The 19,038-nt window shown below is 38.4% G+C and overlaps 1 protein-coding gene across 1 annotated transcript in view; it reads right to left on the reverse strand.

The window, feature by feature from the left end:
- ARHGAP18 (Rho GTPase activating protein 18) overlaps positions 1–19,038 on the reverse strand; it is a gene marked incomplete at both ends in the record, with an annotated part of 125,161 nt that overhangs the window by 41,833 nt on the left and 64,290 nt on the right. The window contains 4 exons of the mRNA XM_079716596.1: positions 3,683–3,861; positions 8,158–8,221; positions 11,893–12,131; positions 15,546–15,742. Of these exons, the coding sequence (XP_079572722.1) occupies positions 3,683–3,861; positions 8,158–8,221; positions 11,893–12,131; positions 15,546–15,742 (679 nt within the window). The remainder of the gene's footprint in view (positions 1–3,682; positions 3,862–8,157; positions 8,222–11,892; positions 12,132–15,545; positions 15,743–19,038) is intronic.

Raw genomic sequence — 19,038 nt, forward strand, 5'->3', positions numbered from 1 at the left:
ATTTGATTATTACCGTCCTTTTGGGATGTATCCCAAGGATACAACCAACTGAGGAAAAGAAAAACAAGCTTAAGCTGTTTTTTAGTAATCACATTGTTGATATGCTGTGCATTAACGGAGGATAAAACACATAAAGAATTATGTGATGTTCTAATTATATTATCTGCTGTATCCTGAAAACCACTATTCTCAGCATGGAAGAAAGAAGACACAGATGTACTTCTGTCCTCTGAAAAGGCTTTACGCAATGACCAACTCAGAGAAATGAACATTCCTACTGTCTTGAACATAGTCACAAAAGTATATTTCTACTAAATGGAATCAGAGTTTCTTGCAGAAACAGACAATTCTAGGTCTAAAGCAGAAAATATACCAGAAACATATGAGAAACTTTCTCTAGGGTCATGTCATATATGTCTACATCCATGAGTTAAGATACTATTTTTATAAGAAAATTAAAATGAAACAACACTAATTGGTCACTGATGAAAGATGCTAGGGAACAACAACAACAAAAATTTGAAAACTGGTAAATGAAAGTAAGAAGTAACCCATTTGAGAACATTTTTCTTAATAGAAGTATTCAAATTAATAAAGGAAAAAAAGAAATTAGAACATCATTTTGTAACCATCAATAAACAAATGGATCCAAGCATTGATCAGCAGCAGCTGCTAATTTCACAAAAGACAACCAGATATTTTTAACCTCTTGATACATGATCACATATGAAGTAGTCTTGACCAAAAAATGAGCCTGAGTCTGATCAATCTAGAGTCAACCAATTTACAAGCAGCAGAAGAACATGGGGACAGAACAAGAAACTTAATAACCAGGTTTCTTCAACAAACAAATTTTGAGGGAGGGAGAAAGGGAGGAATGGAAGAAAGGATAAGGAAAAAGAGGGAGAGTAATGAAATAAGGGAGAAGGGGAAGGGAAGGAGGCAGAGAGAGACACACACACAGAGACAGAAGGAGGGAGGGAGGAAGGGATTACGAGTCTTGAAAGGCATTATCAACCAACCGCAATGTATGAACCTTATCTGGATCCTGATTCAAACAAACTGTAAAAAAAACAAAAAACAAAAAAAACATGAAATTTGTGATTCAATTTGAAATTTGAACACTGATTAGATATTTGAAATTAAGAATTATTAGAAATTTTTAAGGTACAATAATAGTAATATGGATATGTATTTTGGGTTTTTTTTTGTTTTCATTTATTTTATTTATTTATTTTTGGCTGTGTTGGGTCTTTGTTTCTGCGCACGGGCTCTCTCTAGTTGCGGTGAGCGGGGGCTACTCTTCATTGCGGTACATGGCCTTCTCATTGCGGTGGCTTCTTTTTGAGGAGCACGGGCTCTAGGCATGCTGGCTTCAGTAGTTGTGGCACACAGGCTCAGTAGCTGTGGCTCGCAGGCTCTAGAGCACAGGCTCAGTAGTTGTGGCACACCGGCTTAGCTGCTCCAGGGCATGTGGGATCTTCCCGGACCAGGGCTTGAACCCGTGTCCCTTGCATTTGCAGGCGGATTCTTAACCACTGTGCCACCAGGGAAGCCCTGGATATGTGTTTTTTTCAAAAACCCTCTTTATCTTTTTGAAACACATACTGAAATATTTATAAATGGCAAAATTTAATTCAGAGATGTGTTTCAAAATAACACAGGGGCTTCCCTGGTGGCGCAGTGGTTGAGAGTCCGTCTGCCGATGCAGGGGACACAGGTTCGTGCCCCATTCCGGGAGGATCCCACATGCCGCGGAGCGACTGGTCCCGTGAGCCATGGCCGCTGAGCCTGCGTGTCCGGAGCCTATGCTCTGCAACGGGAGAGGCCAACAGCAGTGAGAGGCCCACGTACAGCCAAAAAAAAAAAAAAAAAAAACCCACAGAGTAGGGAACTGGTTGGGGTTATGTACAGGACAGGACTAGTCATGGGAAAATGAATGTTGAGGCTAGGTGGTAAGTATTGGGGAGTTCATTATACTATGCTTTTTAACTTTTGTGTGGTGAAATCCTACAAAATAAATGTATTTTTTTTCTTATTAGTCATCCATTTAATACACATCAGTGTATACATGTCAATCCCAATCTCCCAATTCATCACACCCCCACCCCCACCCCCCGCCGCTTTCCCCCCGTGGTGTCCATACGTTTGTTCTCTACATCTGTGTCTCAATTTCTGCCCTGCAAACCGGTTCATCTATACCAGTAAATGTGTTTTTTAAAAATATAAGACATTCGGTAGCAATGAGAACACTCAGTACAGAGGTTGGTTTTGAAACACAACCTGCTACTGAAAAAACAAGAACTCCTTGAAGAAACAGATTCCTTCTAATCTGAGGGGGAGAAAAGTACAAGGTGAGCCTGGAACATCTTGTACTAGAAAGCAAAGGAGTAAAAGAATGAGGACATGTTAAAATGGCATAGGAACCAGCTTGAAGGGCTCCCTTTTGTCAAATCTGAGTAAATTTAAGCATCAAAGAAAAACAATAATGAGCTATAAAACACTGAATCAAAAAAGGAAGTTTTTGAATAGTGCTATTCAAAAACAAAAAGAGGAAAGGGAGGAAAAGCACTATTATGGAAGATTGCCAGCCAATCAATATAGAAGAAATAATAGAATGAGAAAATCACCATTTCTCAAACACTAGTCTAATTATTGTTTCAGGCAAGGATTACAAATGCATGGTGAAGCCACTGGGTGGTAGGTTATTACTGACAGATAGGATATTCCCTCGGTATCAAGGATCGCAAATTAGTATTAATTGTACATAGGAAAAGGTAGCTTTATGATGGGGAGATCCAGTGAACGTCTCCTTAACCAAGTGGTCAAAATTCCATCTCCAGTAAAGGGATCATCTGATGTCATGCCCCTCTTCTGATGATGCAATGAGAGGCATAAACATCACCTAGGCAGTAATGTGACCAAAAATGTTAATGTGGGCTTTCCTGGTGGCGCAGTGGTTGAGAGTCCGCCTGCCAATGCAGGGGACGCGGGTTCGTGCCCCGGTCCAGGAAGATCCCACATGCCGCGGAGCGGCTGGGCCCGTGAGCCATGGCCGCTGAGCCTGCGCGTCCGGAGCCCGTGCTCCGCAACGGGAGAGGCCACAACAGTGAGAGGCCCGAGTACCACAAAAAAAAAAAAAAAAAAGTTTAATGTGAATTCAGTCACCAAGGACAGACAAAATCAGAAATTTGATTTGGACTCTTCAAAATATTAAAGAAAAATCAAGGGATCTGATCTAGATTTAAGAAACCAAAAAAATATGACATTAAACACAACACATGACCCTCGTTTGAATCCCAGGTGGGAGTTAAGGGAGAAGCTATTGATATTAAGGACAATACTGTGACAATTGGGAACATTTTAATATGATCATATATTAAAATATAATTATTGTTTTAATGTTCAATTTCTTAAGCATTATAACTGTGTTTTGTTTTGTATGCCCTTGTTAGGCTAAAGAAAAAAGTGAGTATATGTCTATAGTATAACCTATACACAGATAGATAGATATATGTAGAAAGAAAGTAAAGGTTGTACAATGTTAAATGGATCTACAGGAAGGCTGTAGGAGTGTATGCTATACTATTCTTTCAACTTTTCTAAAGACCTAAAATTTTCCAAATAAAAAGCTGATGAAAAATATACTCTGATAATGACATCTGAAGAGTGTATTACGTACAGGTAACAGGGCATCGTCCCCTTTGCTCCTCTGGATTTTCTCTCTGGAGCTCTCTTTCTGATTGACAGCTTGCTCTGCAAATGATACCTCCAGGTTGATGTCTGTTTCAGAGGCAGGTGCCTCTTCAGGCACCAGTGGAGTCAGCTCCTTTTCGCCAACAACTAGGCTAGATGCCTGATCTGGGAAAAAGACAAAAGATTCAATTCATGTGCTTTGGCTACTTCTTTTTTTAACTTCTAATACATCAACCATATAAACCTTTGGGAAAAATACTATTTACTATAAGCAATAATTAACGGTTATTTTAATAGTAAAAAGTATACTCAAGGAATTCTACCAATGGTGCATAGGGGCATAGAGGAGGGAAGGTGGTGACTAGAAAGCCAGAGTTGAATTGTGGAATCTTTCTCTGAGGTCACAATTCTTAGACTGAGTCCAGTTCCAAAACATTGATGGGTGATCTCAAGCTCTGAATGAAAAACCTCACAAAAATTTAGTAGACTTAATCATTGCTTCATTTTATACTGGGAGAGTAAAAGCAAAAAAAGGAGAGAAGGGAGGTTAGCTTTACTCTCTCTTAAAACTATGATATACCATTTAATTTCCTCACAGTGGAACAGATTCCTGAGAAAGATTTCTTCCATGCCTGCATGTCCTTTCTGGAATGTTACCTACCTATCATAGTAAAAATTCCAAAACAAAAGTTAGCACAAACAATGTGCACTGTGGGAGTCAGGTCTGGAGGTACCTGGTACCAGAACCAACAGGTTTTGCACCAGATTATTACAAAGATTATAACAGCTCTCTTACACTATAAATCTAATGAAATAAGTTCCATGTATTTACATCAACAGTTTATAATAAATTTAACATTTTTTTCTTGGTTTGTTGGTTGTTAATCCTCCAGGAAAAAACTTAACACCTGAAAACTTATTTGCTGAAAACATCAGCTTTAAGCTTGGAAGAAAATACTTCTAAATTTGGCTATTTGATAAGTTTTTGGTTTTTAACACAACTCACACTAGAAAAAAACCTGAAATCAATGACAGGATTACTGTTATTTTCTCATTGCAGACCATTAAATCATGGTGGGCAGCTCTGGATTACATCAGTAAGCTTACATAGTACATTCAAATGCTTATATACTAACACACCAAGGTGATGGAGGGTAAAGTTAATTTTAAAATTTAATAAATATGTCATATATACGTATATTATTAAAAGTCTGATGCCTTCAGAAAATGTATTTGTATTATCTTCTATGTATTTTCTATACTTATAGTCATTTAAATCAAAAACACACAGAAAAATTGTTTTACTCAAAAGAAAATACGGATAAATCTAAATCTAGCCTTTTTCACTCTCATTCAATAAGAAGTGAGGGCTTCTTGGTTGTAGGACTTGGGTAGTGCTCAGCGGGGCCCCAAGCTGGGTTTAATGCTCTACTGTTGCCGTCTCGCAATTTGAACAAGAAGCCCTACATTTTCAGTTTTCACTGGGCCTTGCAAATTACATAGCTGGCCCTGGTCACATCTCACAGTTAAGAAAGTAAGTAAAATGGACCCACGTGAATTCAAAAAATAAGAGAAAATTTAAAGCTTTTGACTGTATTTATCTGCTGCCATCTATGCCACATTATGCTTTTCCAACAGCTTGTGACAATTTTTTTTTAATTAGGATAACTAGACCTCTCTCCGATTAATTTTTAAAGTATTAACTTAAATGTCAAAGCACAACTTGAGTTTTATATTCCCACTGGTTTACACTGCTTTATGTTTTACTGTGAATATGTATATTGGTTTCCTAGGAAACCATTCTAAGAGGAAAAAACTGATTAGCCATTTTCTTAAATTAGAAGCTACCTTTCTAAAAGCTGAGTGTTTATGGACAAGAATGTTAAAACGACTCCCTTTTCTCCTTAACAGCCCCATGTCAGAGCTACAATAAACACCACCTCCCCCCACACACAAACAAATGTTCTGTGCTGAATTCAAAACTGAGAAGAATTATAATTAAGTTAGAATACATTTTAAACATATGAATCTCCTCCAAAAATTGGCAAAAATAAAAAACACAATATAGAAAAGGCTTAAGGATCAAATGGTAACTCCAGTTAAGGCAGATAGCAGGAAAAACAGCTTCGGGGTGATAAAGGAGCACTGCTAAAAGAAATAGATAGTTAACTGACTAATAAAAGTATCTATGAATCAATTATCTACTCTCAAAGAGAAACATTAACAGAGAATGCTGAGATAAACCTTTTGGCTCTTAAAGCCCAAAAGTGTAAATAATATAATTTATTTAATCTATTCTCCTTTGGTTTTTAAGTGGATAATAGCACTGAGTTACAAATACTTTACAAAACTCAAAGTTTTTCAATTGTCCAAAATAATCCACATCTTTATTTTTAAAAATAATTTCCCCTCCTCCTTAGAACTCGGAAAAGAAAATATACATAACACGAAAGTTTTAAAAATTATTTGGGCATTATTAGTAATTTCTAAATGTATGTATTAAACACTGGCCTTTCATATACTCAGAGTTGTATAATTTGATGAAAAGTTAAGATTGATACTTAGCAGTAGATTAATTAATTTGAAATGCAACAATGCTTGCAACATTAAAATTTTATTTTTCATTTAGAGTAAGTAACTTTGATTGAACATGCATAAAAGCCTAAGTGTAGGGAAAACACTGAAAATAGACTACGTAGCTCACACTTACAGATTTCAAATGGAAAGAGCTCCACTTCTGAACTCCAGACAATATTTTCCATGCATTTCATTCAGAACCTTTCAATGTTTGCATAACACTGGTTAATTCACTGGCTAGCAAAAGAGCATGGCATTGCCCAGAACAGGTGCAGTAGTAGATACTCAGTGACTTGGATGGCGTTATACACATTCTCTTATTATTCTGTCTGGAGGCTCTATGCCCACTTCATAGCATTCCAGCAAAAGCAGATGTAAATCAGGCAGCAAGTTTGTCACATTCCACTCTGCTGCCGCAAGCTAGGCTGGAAGGGACTGCTATAATGAACTTGTCTTCCAGAACTTCTGTTTATATAGCCTACATCACCATCTCTGGCAAAGGAGGAAAACACCAAGAAAGGACAATGTTTCCCTCAGTATTCATTTAGCAATTGCCAGTCGCTCTTCCCCAAAGCCCAAAGCATATTGATATTGGCACAAAAGGTTCATCTGTCTCTCTTAACGACCCAGCTCTCTAGCCCGCCTGCACTGGCTATTCCAGCCTGCTTGCCACTTCAGTGTCTACTGGCACACAGACTTAGGGAAACACCCAGTAATTTCATTCTGATATAAAACATGTAAATAAAGAAATCTCCACAGAACAGTAAAAAAGCAAGTGCTTTTATAGACATAAATATATAGACACGTATGTGTCTATACACATGCATGCACACACTTATATATGCACATACGTGTGTGTGTATACATTTTAAGGCAGGGGTGCAGGAGAGAAGTTCTGAGAAAAGTACGGAAGGAAGGATAAAGATACTAGATGCTCCAAGACTCCAAAATGTCCCGTATACAGTAATTTTGGACTAACCTTTGATTTTTATAGGAAGGTTGGGAACACTTCCCAGGCCTCCACAGTCTACCTGATACTCTTCCTCCACTACTTCCAATCCAAACACAACACTAGCAATGCCATGAACACTCCAGGTGCCAGGTCTTAAGGACATAAACAAAAGAAAAGTCCCAAGCGGGACTCAGGCAGCCACCAACAACCTTTGCTACAGTTTTTAAGTAACAGCACACTGAGGATTAAATCTGTGACCTTAATTTAGAAATTTTTCCTTTTTGTAAATCCATGAAATAGCTTTAAATTCTTTCTTGGTAAGTACTAATAAAGTCTTACTATTTATTTTCATCCATGCCTTGAATTTCTAATCCATTTCTGAAATAACAGATACAGAAAAAGGAATGAAAAGGAGAGTTGTAATCAATGCCCCCCCCCAAAAATTTTAACTTAAAAAGTTTTTCTAAACTTTCTGAAAAGCAATCCATTTATGAGCTAAGAACTTCAGATCTGAAAATGAGGTTCCAAATTCACTGGCTCCCCTTACTAGCTGTGTGGCCTTGGGAAAGTAACTTTACATCTCTAAACCTCACTTCTCTCATTTGTAGAATGGGTTAAGAACAATATTTACTACATAGAGTTCCTGAGTATATTAAATTAGGTAAATATCTCTGCATTGTACCCGGCACATGGTAAGCATTTGGGAAAACTGCCTATGTACAGAGATGTTAGAACAGATAGAGATAGACAAGTATTTTAAAAAAATCAAAGGCCAACTATATGCTCAGTCTTATGTAATTATCTATGTGGGTTCTTTATATGAGTATCTGAATAGAATTTGCTTACCAGAATTGAAGACGAATGTTTCAAAAGGTCTTATCTGTTTGTTATACTAATAAATGAGAAAATACAAGAGAATGGGTCCAACTTACCATCTTTTCCTTGGTATTTGTTTTCGTCTGTTCTGACTGATTGTGATTCTGTACCATCTGGAGGCTAAAGATAGAACATGGGCCATTTAGTCATCTCCACCTCACAACCAGAGAAACGGTACTGTGAAATAACTCTATTACTAACCTTCAGAGTACAAGAAATGCACTCAGAATGATATCAATCACAGAAAAAAAGGACTACAGGTATAATCAACAAGCAATCATCCAATAAACATGTGATCACCCACAACTTGTAAGACACACTACTAAGCCCTGTGGGGAATAAGGGCAACATCAAGAGTGTCCCTGCCAGCAAGAATGCCGCCATAAATTGAAGGGAAATGAAAACATATCAAAAAGTTAACAATATCCATTAACAGATGAGTAGATAAACAAAATGTGAGCTACCCACACAATGAAATATTATTCTGCAATAAAAGAAAACAAAGTACAGGTACATGCTACAACATGGATGAACCTTGAAAACATTATACTAAGTGAAAGGAATCAGGCCCAAGGACCACATATTGTGTGATTTCATTTCTACGAAATCTTCTGAATAGGAAAGTCATAGAAACAGAAAGTAAATTAGTGGTTGCCTAGGGGGTAAGGAGAGGAATATGAGGAATGACTGCTCATGGGTATGGGTTTCCTTCTGGAGATGATGTTAAAATGGATTGTGAGGATGGTTGCGAATCTGACTATACAAAAAACCTCTGAATTGTAAACCTGAAGTGGGCGACTTGGTGAATTCTCTCTCAATAACGCTGTTATACAATAAAATGATAAGTTGACATGTAGGTAATAAAATAGAATTCTTCATATTTTTTTAAAAAGCTAGTAATAAATGTGAGATCAACTAAAACTACATTACCAAGCAGGTAATAAGAGCTTAGATATTCAAAGGAACTCCTTTTTCGAGGGGTTGGGGAAGTGACACCTGAAGAATGCAGCCCTCCAAGGGTTTATGGACACAGGAAAACATAGCTGGCTCCTCTCACCAGTAAGTGGGTCCAGGCCGTACTTCCTCCTTTCCAAGTAAGGCTTCAGGAGGAATTCAGGAATCAGGAAGGGGAGTCTAGGTCAATCATACACAGAGGTCTATTTGAATGAACTGTCTTTAAAATACTCATTCCATTGGATTTTCCTCTCTATACAAAAGAAGATAGCCTTTGTAGTCCCCTCCCCACATACTTCAACTCAGGTGTTAGCAGAGGAGAACTCCCCCCTCCACCTGCAATCCAAGAAGAGTCTAGAAAGGCACGGGGGCAGGTACGCAGAGGTGCTCTACTTAGAGGTTAGAGGTACCCAGGTCAGTGTAGAGCGATTACCCATCACATAAGTGGTACAAGAGTCGTGGCACTACTTCAGTCCCCCTCAGGCAGGGCAATACCATCCTCCTCCCTCCGCCCACGAGCCTGCACTCCATGGCACAGGGCACACAGTGAGTAATTCTAATCTTACATATGAACACATATTTTGGAGCATGTGGTTGGAATTGTTTTCCTAAGCAATTGAAGATAACAGTGCAGATGGTATTCATTTCTGTATTATATTTCCCAGTGTCAGCAAGGGCTTCATGAGGAAGCATTTGAAACAGAAGAGTTGAATATGGACAGTCATCTCTCAGTATCTGTGAGAGACTGGTTCCAGAACACCCCCACCCCTGCCCTTGCAGATACCAACGTTGGAGGATGTTCAAGTCCCTTATAAAAAATGGCGTAGTATAGTCGGCCCTCCATATCCACAGGTGCAGAACCCAGGGATATGGAGGGCCCACTGTACTTATTTGAGAATAGAAGAACTGCAAGTAAAGACAGCTGGCCCATGTTTGCTTGAGGGATGGGGGACATATTTCTAATGGGTGGCAGTGTTTCGATTAAAGGCATAAAGTGTAAGCAAGTTAACATTATTTTGATTTACTTGTGCTATTTCTCTCTTATTGACTCCATCAGATGATACAACTCACCAATTACCTTGAACTCAAACCATGTGGTTTAGACATCACCAAGAATTTGCTGGAAAATGTTGCTTGAAGCATTGAGTAGCAACATCCTCTTAGAGACTGGCAGGAATCCCACAGTATATGGTTTGCCTAGGCTCAGCTCTCTGCCCCCCCCACCTTTTGTTCCCTCTTAACTCCCTCAGGGAGGGCTCTTTAATTGGGAAGGAAATGTCATAATACTATATTTCCTTACTATTCATTTTTCTACAGCTGGAAACCAAGTCCAGTCCTTCAACCCCAGTGGATGGCCCAAATAACGACTGGGTGGTATGCAAGCGCGTAACTGCCTCACAGCAGCCAGAGACCTACCTAGAGCAATCCAGTCACCCCAAAACTCCTATAAAATGGACTGGATTTGATCTACAATTGACCATGCAAATAGAGCAGGAAGCTGCAGCTATAAAGGATTTCTTGGAAGAATGAAATGACTACAAAAAGCAAAAAACCTCTTTATGACAGAAAGATACCTTAAATGTAAGTCCATTTAGTCCCTCATTTTTTAAAAAGATTTTTGTTACCCTTTATTTATAGTGTAAATACATCTCATGTATTTACTGAGACTACTTAATATCAGAATCATATATGTAAACCCAAACGTAGCAGGATGCACAGTGGTTAAAAGCACTTATTTAGAGTCTGACAAATCTGGGTTTACTATCTACAGGACCACTGAGCAAGTGACTTAAAGTCGATGAGCCTGTGGAATCGAAACGATGATACCTCACTCACAGGACAGCTCTAAGGATGAAATGGGATATGGCATGGAAAGTAGTCGGCACAGTAGGTGGTCAGTAGTGGCAGCAGCAAATATAACTGCTATTATTATCACTGCAATCATCGTCCAACATCCGTTCTGTCTGTTCTCACTCCAATCATCCAACTGGGTCTTCTAGACCAGAGAGCTATTCCAACTTCATCTGAGAACAGTCCAGAGTATAAATCAACTTTGACCCTAAGAACATCATTAAGTTCAGCTGACCTTCTTTTTCCTCGTTGTAGCAAGACTTCCTTGTTGAAGGAGCAGATGATATTAATTTACATTTTGTGCAAGCTCTTGAGGTCCTCCTGGATGAGCCACAAGCAGCCTACCAACTGGCTGTACTGAGCAGCACTGTTCTACACCATACAGATCTCCTACTTGTACCATGCCTTCCCTGATAGCCATCAGCCCCAAAGTCTCTACCAGACTTCAACAGCTTCCACTAATAAATTCATCATCTTAGCAAATATCTACTCAAATCTTCTATGTGCTAGGCACCGTGCTAGGTGCTAGATGCAAAGGGGAAGTTATTTCATGTTCAGGGTTCCTGTTTTATAATTCAGCTACATTTACTCCCTCACATTCCATTTCCATTCATCCCCACATTAGTCTAGAAAAAAAGCAAATTTTCCTACAAGAGTTAATATAGAAGGAAGAATCCTCCACCTCTGACTTCTCTGTAAGTAACAATTAGCAGTCACATTGTCTAGGGGGTTGGGGCCATTCCTAAAGCTCCAAGGACACCTAACACAGGTATTGTCACAGAGAAATGTAACTTGTTTCATTTTCTGCCCCATCAGTATAACTTCTAGAAGGACAGGGATCAAGTCCCTCTTGATTATGGAGAGCATGGAGCTTTAGCCCCTTGCATATACATGCCCATTAAGTTTTTAATGATCTGAATCAAACTAGATGGGTTCAATTGATTCTAAGCAATTATTCCTTTGCTTTATCAAAAAAGAAAACCTACCTCACTTTCTTTTGACCCTCTCTGTTGAGCAAATATGTCTCTGACGTCAGGAACCTGGTACTGTTTGTTTTTTTTCCTCAAGGTCTGGGAGACAGTCTCTACTCGTTTCTGAACAGCTGCCGCCTGCGTCCGGGTCAGTGTTGATAAAAACACCATGCTTTCTTGGGGATCTCCAGCAGCCTCTCCAAAGAGATTGGACAGACCGGCCTCCTTAAGCCATTCTTCTTCCAGTTCTCCCTCTAAGACAACAGAGAAAAATGGTATTTAAATCACAAAATATGAGAACTTTTACATTTTTTAAGCTGTTTAAAAACTCTTACTGAAACTCTTATATCACAACCAAACCGCAGTGCTAAGAATCATTATCTGAAACTTGGACAACTGCCATAAACTCCAGCCATAAAGATATCAAATTTTAGATCCATTTCATATATACTCAATTAAAACTTTTAAATGACTTCACATGTGATTAACCTCTATAACTTCCCTGCAGATTAACTAGGGGAAGATAATACTGTTCCCTTTACAGAGATGAGCAAGCCATGAAAAGATAACTTACTTCCATCAAGTTACAGAAGGAAGTCGATGCTGGGGATGGCCATTAAAGCCCTGTTTCTTGGCTTAAATTCAGCACTACCCGAGTCCAACCCTAACTGATAGAAAGGCTTGTTTTCTCTGCTCGCTGTATCTGACAGGGAGTGTGGCAAAGAAGCAAAGAGCATCTGGACATCAGGAACTAATCAATTTCAAATTAATTTTTTTAACCCCCAAGGTCAGCATATCAAAGTCATGTTTTTTACAAATTTTTTTTAAAAGCACACTATTTTCAGCAAAAAGACCAAAAGAGCTTATTATAGGAAACTAATTAAACAACTGAGTACATTCAAAACACTGAAAGGAAGTAAACAGTAAAGCAAATGTTGTATATGATTTATTGATGATTCGGGACTTCCCTGGCAGTCCAGTGGTTAAGACTCTGTGCTCCCACTGCAGGGGCACTGGTTCGATCCCTGATCAGGGAACTAAGATCCCACATGCCAGGCGGCGTGGCCAAAAAAAAAAAAAGGAAGATCTGTTGATGATTAACAGAAAAACTGAATGATAACTAGAATAGATTCACTCCAAGTTCCATGTTTATAGAGGAAATTGAAAGACCAAGGACTTGAGACACAAAAGACCTGTGTCCATACCCCATTTCTGCACCGTGATGGCCATGTCACTTTGGCCGAGTCACTTAGCCTCAAGCTGACTCTGTTTTCTCATCTGTAAACTAAACCACAGCTGCCCTGGTGCCTCATAACCAAATGTGAGAATATCACATGGGAAGAACTTTGCAGAGCTCTAGTATAGTCCATATCACATGATGGAGCACTGACTAGTGTGCCCATCTATCCTTCTCTACTATTTAAACTCCATGAGGGCAGAAATAAAGTATTAATAACCTTGGCTTCAAGAAACATAAGGCAGTGCCAGGCATTCTGCATGCCAGGCAACAAAAACTGTTTACTGACATAAAAAGTCAGCCATGATTATTAATGTTGTTAAGGTAGAACTCAGTATACGTGTATAAAACCAAATGGCCAGAAAAAAGCTGATATTGCCATGATAAGGGAAGTAAACAAGATTACAATATAGAGTCACTTGTTCCATTAAAAAGTAGAGGTAAAATTCAAACAATTTAAAGTCAAAGAAAAGGCACGGGTGTATAGAAACAGTCCTAATTCTTCTCGATAATCACATCATGAACAACACTCTACGAATCCATTTTAGTCTTGAAGAATTACGAAACAGCTAAGGACACATGGCTATGTATCAGGCTTGAGTGCTGCTTTCTGTAGAATGTTTTCTCCTTATGCAGCAGGCCACTGGTATGCTGCTGCCATCTTGAAACTTTGAGACAGAAAGGTTGGGAGACACTATTACCACAAAAAAACTCAACTGTATTGGTAAAGTGAGAAAGAATGAGAGTAAAATGAAAGAGAACCCAAATAAAACAATGAGTTGGTTATAATTTTCTTTTACAAATCAGTGTTAAATTAAGGGAAATCTCTAACTTTTCTTTTTCAAGTATTATTGGTTGCTTTTTTTCAACAAATGTTATAGCAAAGGAGAAAAGCCTATTTATGTATGGATAGATTTCAGTACTAAACAACTTGATGCTAATTCATTTAGCATCATTAAGAAGTCTTCTGTTGAGAGCCTCCCTGGTGGTGCAGTGGTTAAGAATCCTTCTGCCAATGCAGGGGACCGGGGTTCGAGCCCTGGTCTGGGAAGATCCCACATGCCACAGAGCAATTAAGCCCGTGCGCCACAACTACTGAGCCTGCGCTCTAGAGCCCGCGAGCCACAACTACTGAAGCCCGCGCGCCTAGAGCCCGTGCTCCACAACAAGAGAAGCCACCGCAGTGAGAAGCCCACGACCGCAATGAAGAATAGTCCCGACTCCCGCAACTAGAAGAAACCCGCACGTAGCAACAAAGACCCAACACAGTCAAAAATAAATAAATTTATATATAGAAAAAAAGAAGTCTTCTGTTGAAAAACAGGTCACTACTAGCAGTGGGTCCCAAGGTACTAACTGTGGCTCTTACTTTCTTGGCATTTGTATCAACTTATATACCAAAGACTTACTTACAAACTTATAGATGGCACAAGGCATAGAAAGAATGCTAATATAATAGATGCCAGAGTTGGGCATCAGAAACCTAGTGTCTACTTTAATTTAACAGATTAGCCAAAAAAAAAAAAAAGCATGAAATTTAAGGGGAAAAAAAAGTGAAGTTTTACATGTTTCTTCCAGAATATTAAATACAGTAGTGGAGACTGTGGAAAATGAAGCTAGAAAGAGACTTGCGTGAAATTATGAACCAAATACAAGAAGTAAATATGGAGGCTAAGAATGTTAATACAATCTTCCACCGTCCAAATCTGTACCCTGAGCTTAGCTGGCTAAACTGTGGCACTGCTGCCAATCTGGAGGATGATACTTTGAAAGATAAGATGACCAGGACTGGGATAGGTCTGCAAACCACCAACAAGGATTGATTTATGTGAATCTTTCCTTCTAGAAAAAAGTTACTTGGCTAGTAACAAGACAACTATCCTCAACCATTTGAAAGGCTATTATGCAAAAAATAAAACAGACTTGTTCTGATCTTCCAGAAGGCAGATCTACAATAAGTGAGTAAAAGGTAGTGTAGAGCAGATTGTAAATCAATAAAATAAAGAACACCGAAACAGCTCAAGCTGACGGAAAAGCATCAGCATCATCAGCATCTATACTCACTAGAGGCCAAATGGCCATGTGGCTAGGATACCACAGAAGGAATTTAAATAAAGCTTAGATGATTTCAAAATTCTAGTCTAACTCTAAGAGTCTATGATACAGCAAGCTTAGCCAACAAGATTCTAGCCACATCCAAACCTAAGTGAATTTACTTATGCCATTTATATTTGTCAGTTGCATCTATAAATCTGCCACAATTAAGTCATTTTCAAGTTGAAAGGCAGCTACCATTTATCTTTTTCTGGTTTTCCTAGCTTTAATTTTTTTTCCTCCTCTTCCTTTCCATGTATTCATTTCCCATCAATACATATTTAAAAAAAGAGACAGAGAGAAAAAGAAAAAAAAGTTTTATTAATTTCATTATTACCATCAGGCTCTTTGACAACCACCACCTCTTGATCATCTTGTCTGTTCTCACTGGATTTCTTGATATTTTCTAGTTCGGTCCAATAATCTTCCATAGATAGTTCATCCAAAGAATCCTGGGAACTTGATCGATCAAATGGAGGCCTTTCTATAACTTTGGTGATTTCCTGGTTCATAGTATACTGGCCATATCTGCGACTATAAATTCAAAAGAAAACACGGTTCATCTTAGTACATGAGGAAGTAGTACAATTTCTAAAATATCATAGTACTGAGCTGGAGAATTTGGAAACTCAAGTTCTCCTTAACAAAACCAAAGAGATGTATATTTTGAAACTGTTTACCTTGAGAGGCTACTGATTATAATACGCTTGTAGAATGAACAGTTTTATCCTCTATGGAAAAGCATGGCAAAGAACAAACAGCCATGTGATAAATATTTTTCCTTTTCCATTTTGCTTAAATTATTTTAAGCCTTCTTTTTTTTTTTTTTTTTTTGTGGTACGCGGGCCTCTCACCGCTGTGGCCCCTCCCGCCGCGGAGCACAGGCTCCGGACGCGCAGGCCCAGCAGCCACGGCCCACGGGCCCAGCCGCTCCGCGGCACATGGGATCCTCCCAGACCGGGGCACGAACCCGTATCCCCTGCATCGGCAGGCGGACTCCCAACCACTGCGCCACCAGGGAGGCCCAAGCCTTCTTTAAACTTGAAAATTTGTTCTTAGAAAGCAACAGGTTAAATCTTGATTAGAGGTTAATTAAATTGGGATTGAATTTTACACAGTATTTCATATTTATCATTGATACCTATAAATCAAACTCAATCAACCCTTACATAGCAAATATCCGCAATCAATGAATGAGGTACCATTTGAATTTTCATTTTGTTTTTTGTAACCAAAACATGAATAGAAGGATGGTATATTAAGTTTGCTGTTACACTCTATTTTAGAAAGCAACTTTTAATATTTACACTTATAAATGTACCTATTACTTACATATATTTTAAAACATGGTAAAAAATTGTATTTATTGGCAATTCTGAATAAGTAGTTAGGAATTACCTTGTAAACATTTGGTTAAATATAATCTATGAAGAAAAGGATAAGTGAATAAATTTTTTAATGACTTCAACTATATTTTTTTCTTTATAAGTCATATCCTACCTACTACTAACATTGAATTAAAGGGCCTAATAATTTAAAAAAACCATATAGAATAGAAATATTAAATTGTTTCATTATTGTTTATATTGAGATAGAGAGGGAAAAGCCTTATTACTTGAAGAAGGAAATTCTTCAGCTATGGTTTTTCCCCTTTATATTCAATAATTTTTCAGAAATACAATTTGAGTGGAGACAATAACTGGTGAATGAGTGTTTTGTTATTCTAATATCAAATTGCTTTTTTATCTCCCAAGAAGACATTAGGAAGTAATACTCTGCTAGACTGGTTTTACTTGCTGCACATAGAGAAAATAAAAAGAAATGCGACAAAACAAAATTCTTTAATAGTGTGTGAACATTTTCACATTTAAAGTGGCCTTTCCCATAGTTATTTAAAATGGTAGGATTTAATACAGCATAAGGAAGAAGGTCACTCAACTCTGGTCTAATCTATCCAGCAGTTTAATTCCAACTGACTAAGTAAAAGTCAAATAACTTAATTACCTATTGCTGCAAATAAATGCAATATAACTGGCTACTTAACTGTAATGTGCTAATCGGCCAGTTTTATCCCTTTAAAGATGGTTCTCTCTGCCTTGATTACATACTTTATTAATGCTGGTTGCATGAATGAGGGAACAATCCCTATAATCTCACCCCAGCAGCAACCCTGGCATGGTGATGGGTGGGCGTTAGAGTGAGGGCCAGCAGGAGGAAGTCTAGACATGTTTGTGTGAATCTCTTTCCTCTAGCCTCCACTGTCCATTGTTTGCCGCCCCCATCCCTTAATTCAAAGGACACTTCCTCCCTCCCTGCCCCAACTCCTGTTTACATCCTTGTATCCCACCCTGTGGCCATGATACCATCGGTGTTCTCAGTTTAGGGTTTACACTCCTGATTCTTAAATTACAATGTGAACGAGAAAGCTCTCTTTTCTCTTAAAAATGAAAAGTAAATTATATTTTTTATTTCTGTGATCGCCAGCTCAACTGATCTCTGGTTCATATTCCTTAATCCTGCTTTATCAGGATAGCTAAAGCTAATTTACAGTGTTTGCCGGATTCATTTTTGGTTTATTTCATGTCAAATATATAGACGCCTGTCCTTGCTTTTGTTTTACCTCTCATTATAATGTAAGGCTGTCTACTTTATTGCTATTTTTGACAACCCTTAGCCCCACGGGAGATCATGATGAGAACTGTGGAATGTGTGAAGTATAATGACTAATGCCAAATAATTTGGTTTATCTGCTCATAGGAAAATGGTGCCGTTGAACGAAAAGTACATTAAGCCTTTCATTCCTGAAGGAATGTGTTTATTCTGGCAAGAATTTTCCAGTAAATTTCCATTAAGATAAGAGCATGTGCAGAAAAATGCAAGGGCATTGAGCAACAGCGTTGTTATGTAAATATACCTTTTATAGCAAGCCCTGCTTTCAAAACACGCATAAAGCGAAAATCTAATCGCTTAGTGCTGATGAATTGACTCAATATTTTGACTTTAACAAGATTCAAAAGCTGAACAGGTTTGTTGTAACAACCTGAAGATACTGAGTCATAAAAAGGAGGATTTTTTTTTCTATTTTTGGATCACTGGCAAATGTTGCAAGAAAACAATATTTTTAAATATTAGGGGATGGAGTGTAGGTAGGAGGCAACTGTCCAATGATAGTCCCCTCCTTAGTCAGCTGCCCAATAGTTTATATTTTCTCTAAAAATGTGACTGAACATTCTTTATCCACAGTTTACATCAATAAACATGTCATGACACTGCTTTTCTTCTTAGAATAGTCTCACTTTTGTACTCCAGACAGGCCACGGCTAAAAGTCTGGCCCTTCTTAAAACTGTCCTGGTAAGAGGCCAGTTAACTGGTTTCCTCTCTTCTGTTTTTAGGAGTATGTTTTACGACACCATGTTCATTCTGCAAATTGGGCTCAAAAACATAAAAGCAACATCTGCTAGACAAAATGAAGTATGGAGCAGAAATATTCTGTATTTCCAAAAGATCCCAGGCAACACATGGTGCTCAAATCAGAGAAACACACGCTTTGCCCCACAGGCAACTAACTACTAATTACCTCCGCCTGACTTACCGGCAAGTGATGGTTCTCTGTTCGCTTTTCCTCACTCCCCATCCAGATTCCCATGTGCTAAACATCCATGACCACCCTTCCAAAACTCCCCCATTTCTCACCTTTTACAACTATAACTACACAACTAGACACTGTCCTCTAAGAGAAGATGCTTCCTAGTCCACTGTACAAGTCTTGCTCTAATACATCACAGTATTATCACTTGGGCTTTTTTCCCATGGGCACTATAGTAGCGTC

Source organism: Hyperoodon ampullatus (genome assembly GCF_949752795.1).
Source record: "Hyperoodon ampullatus genome assembly, chromosome: 12".
Taxonomy (NCBI): Eukaryota; Metazoa; Chordata; class Mammalia; order Artiodactyla; family Ziphiidae; genus Hyperoodon; species Hyperoodon ampullatus.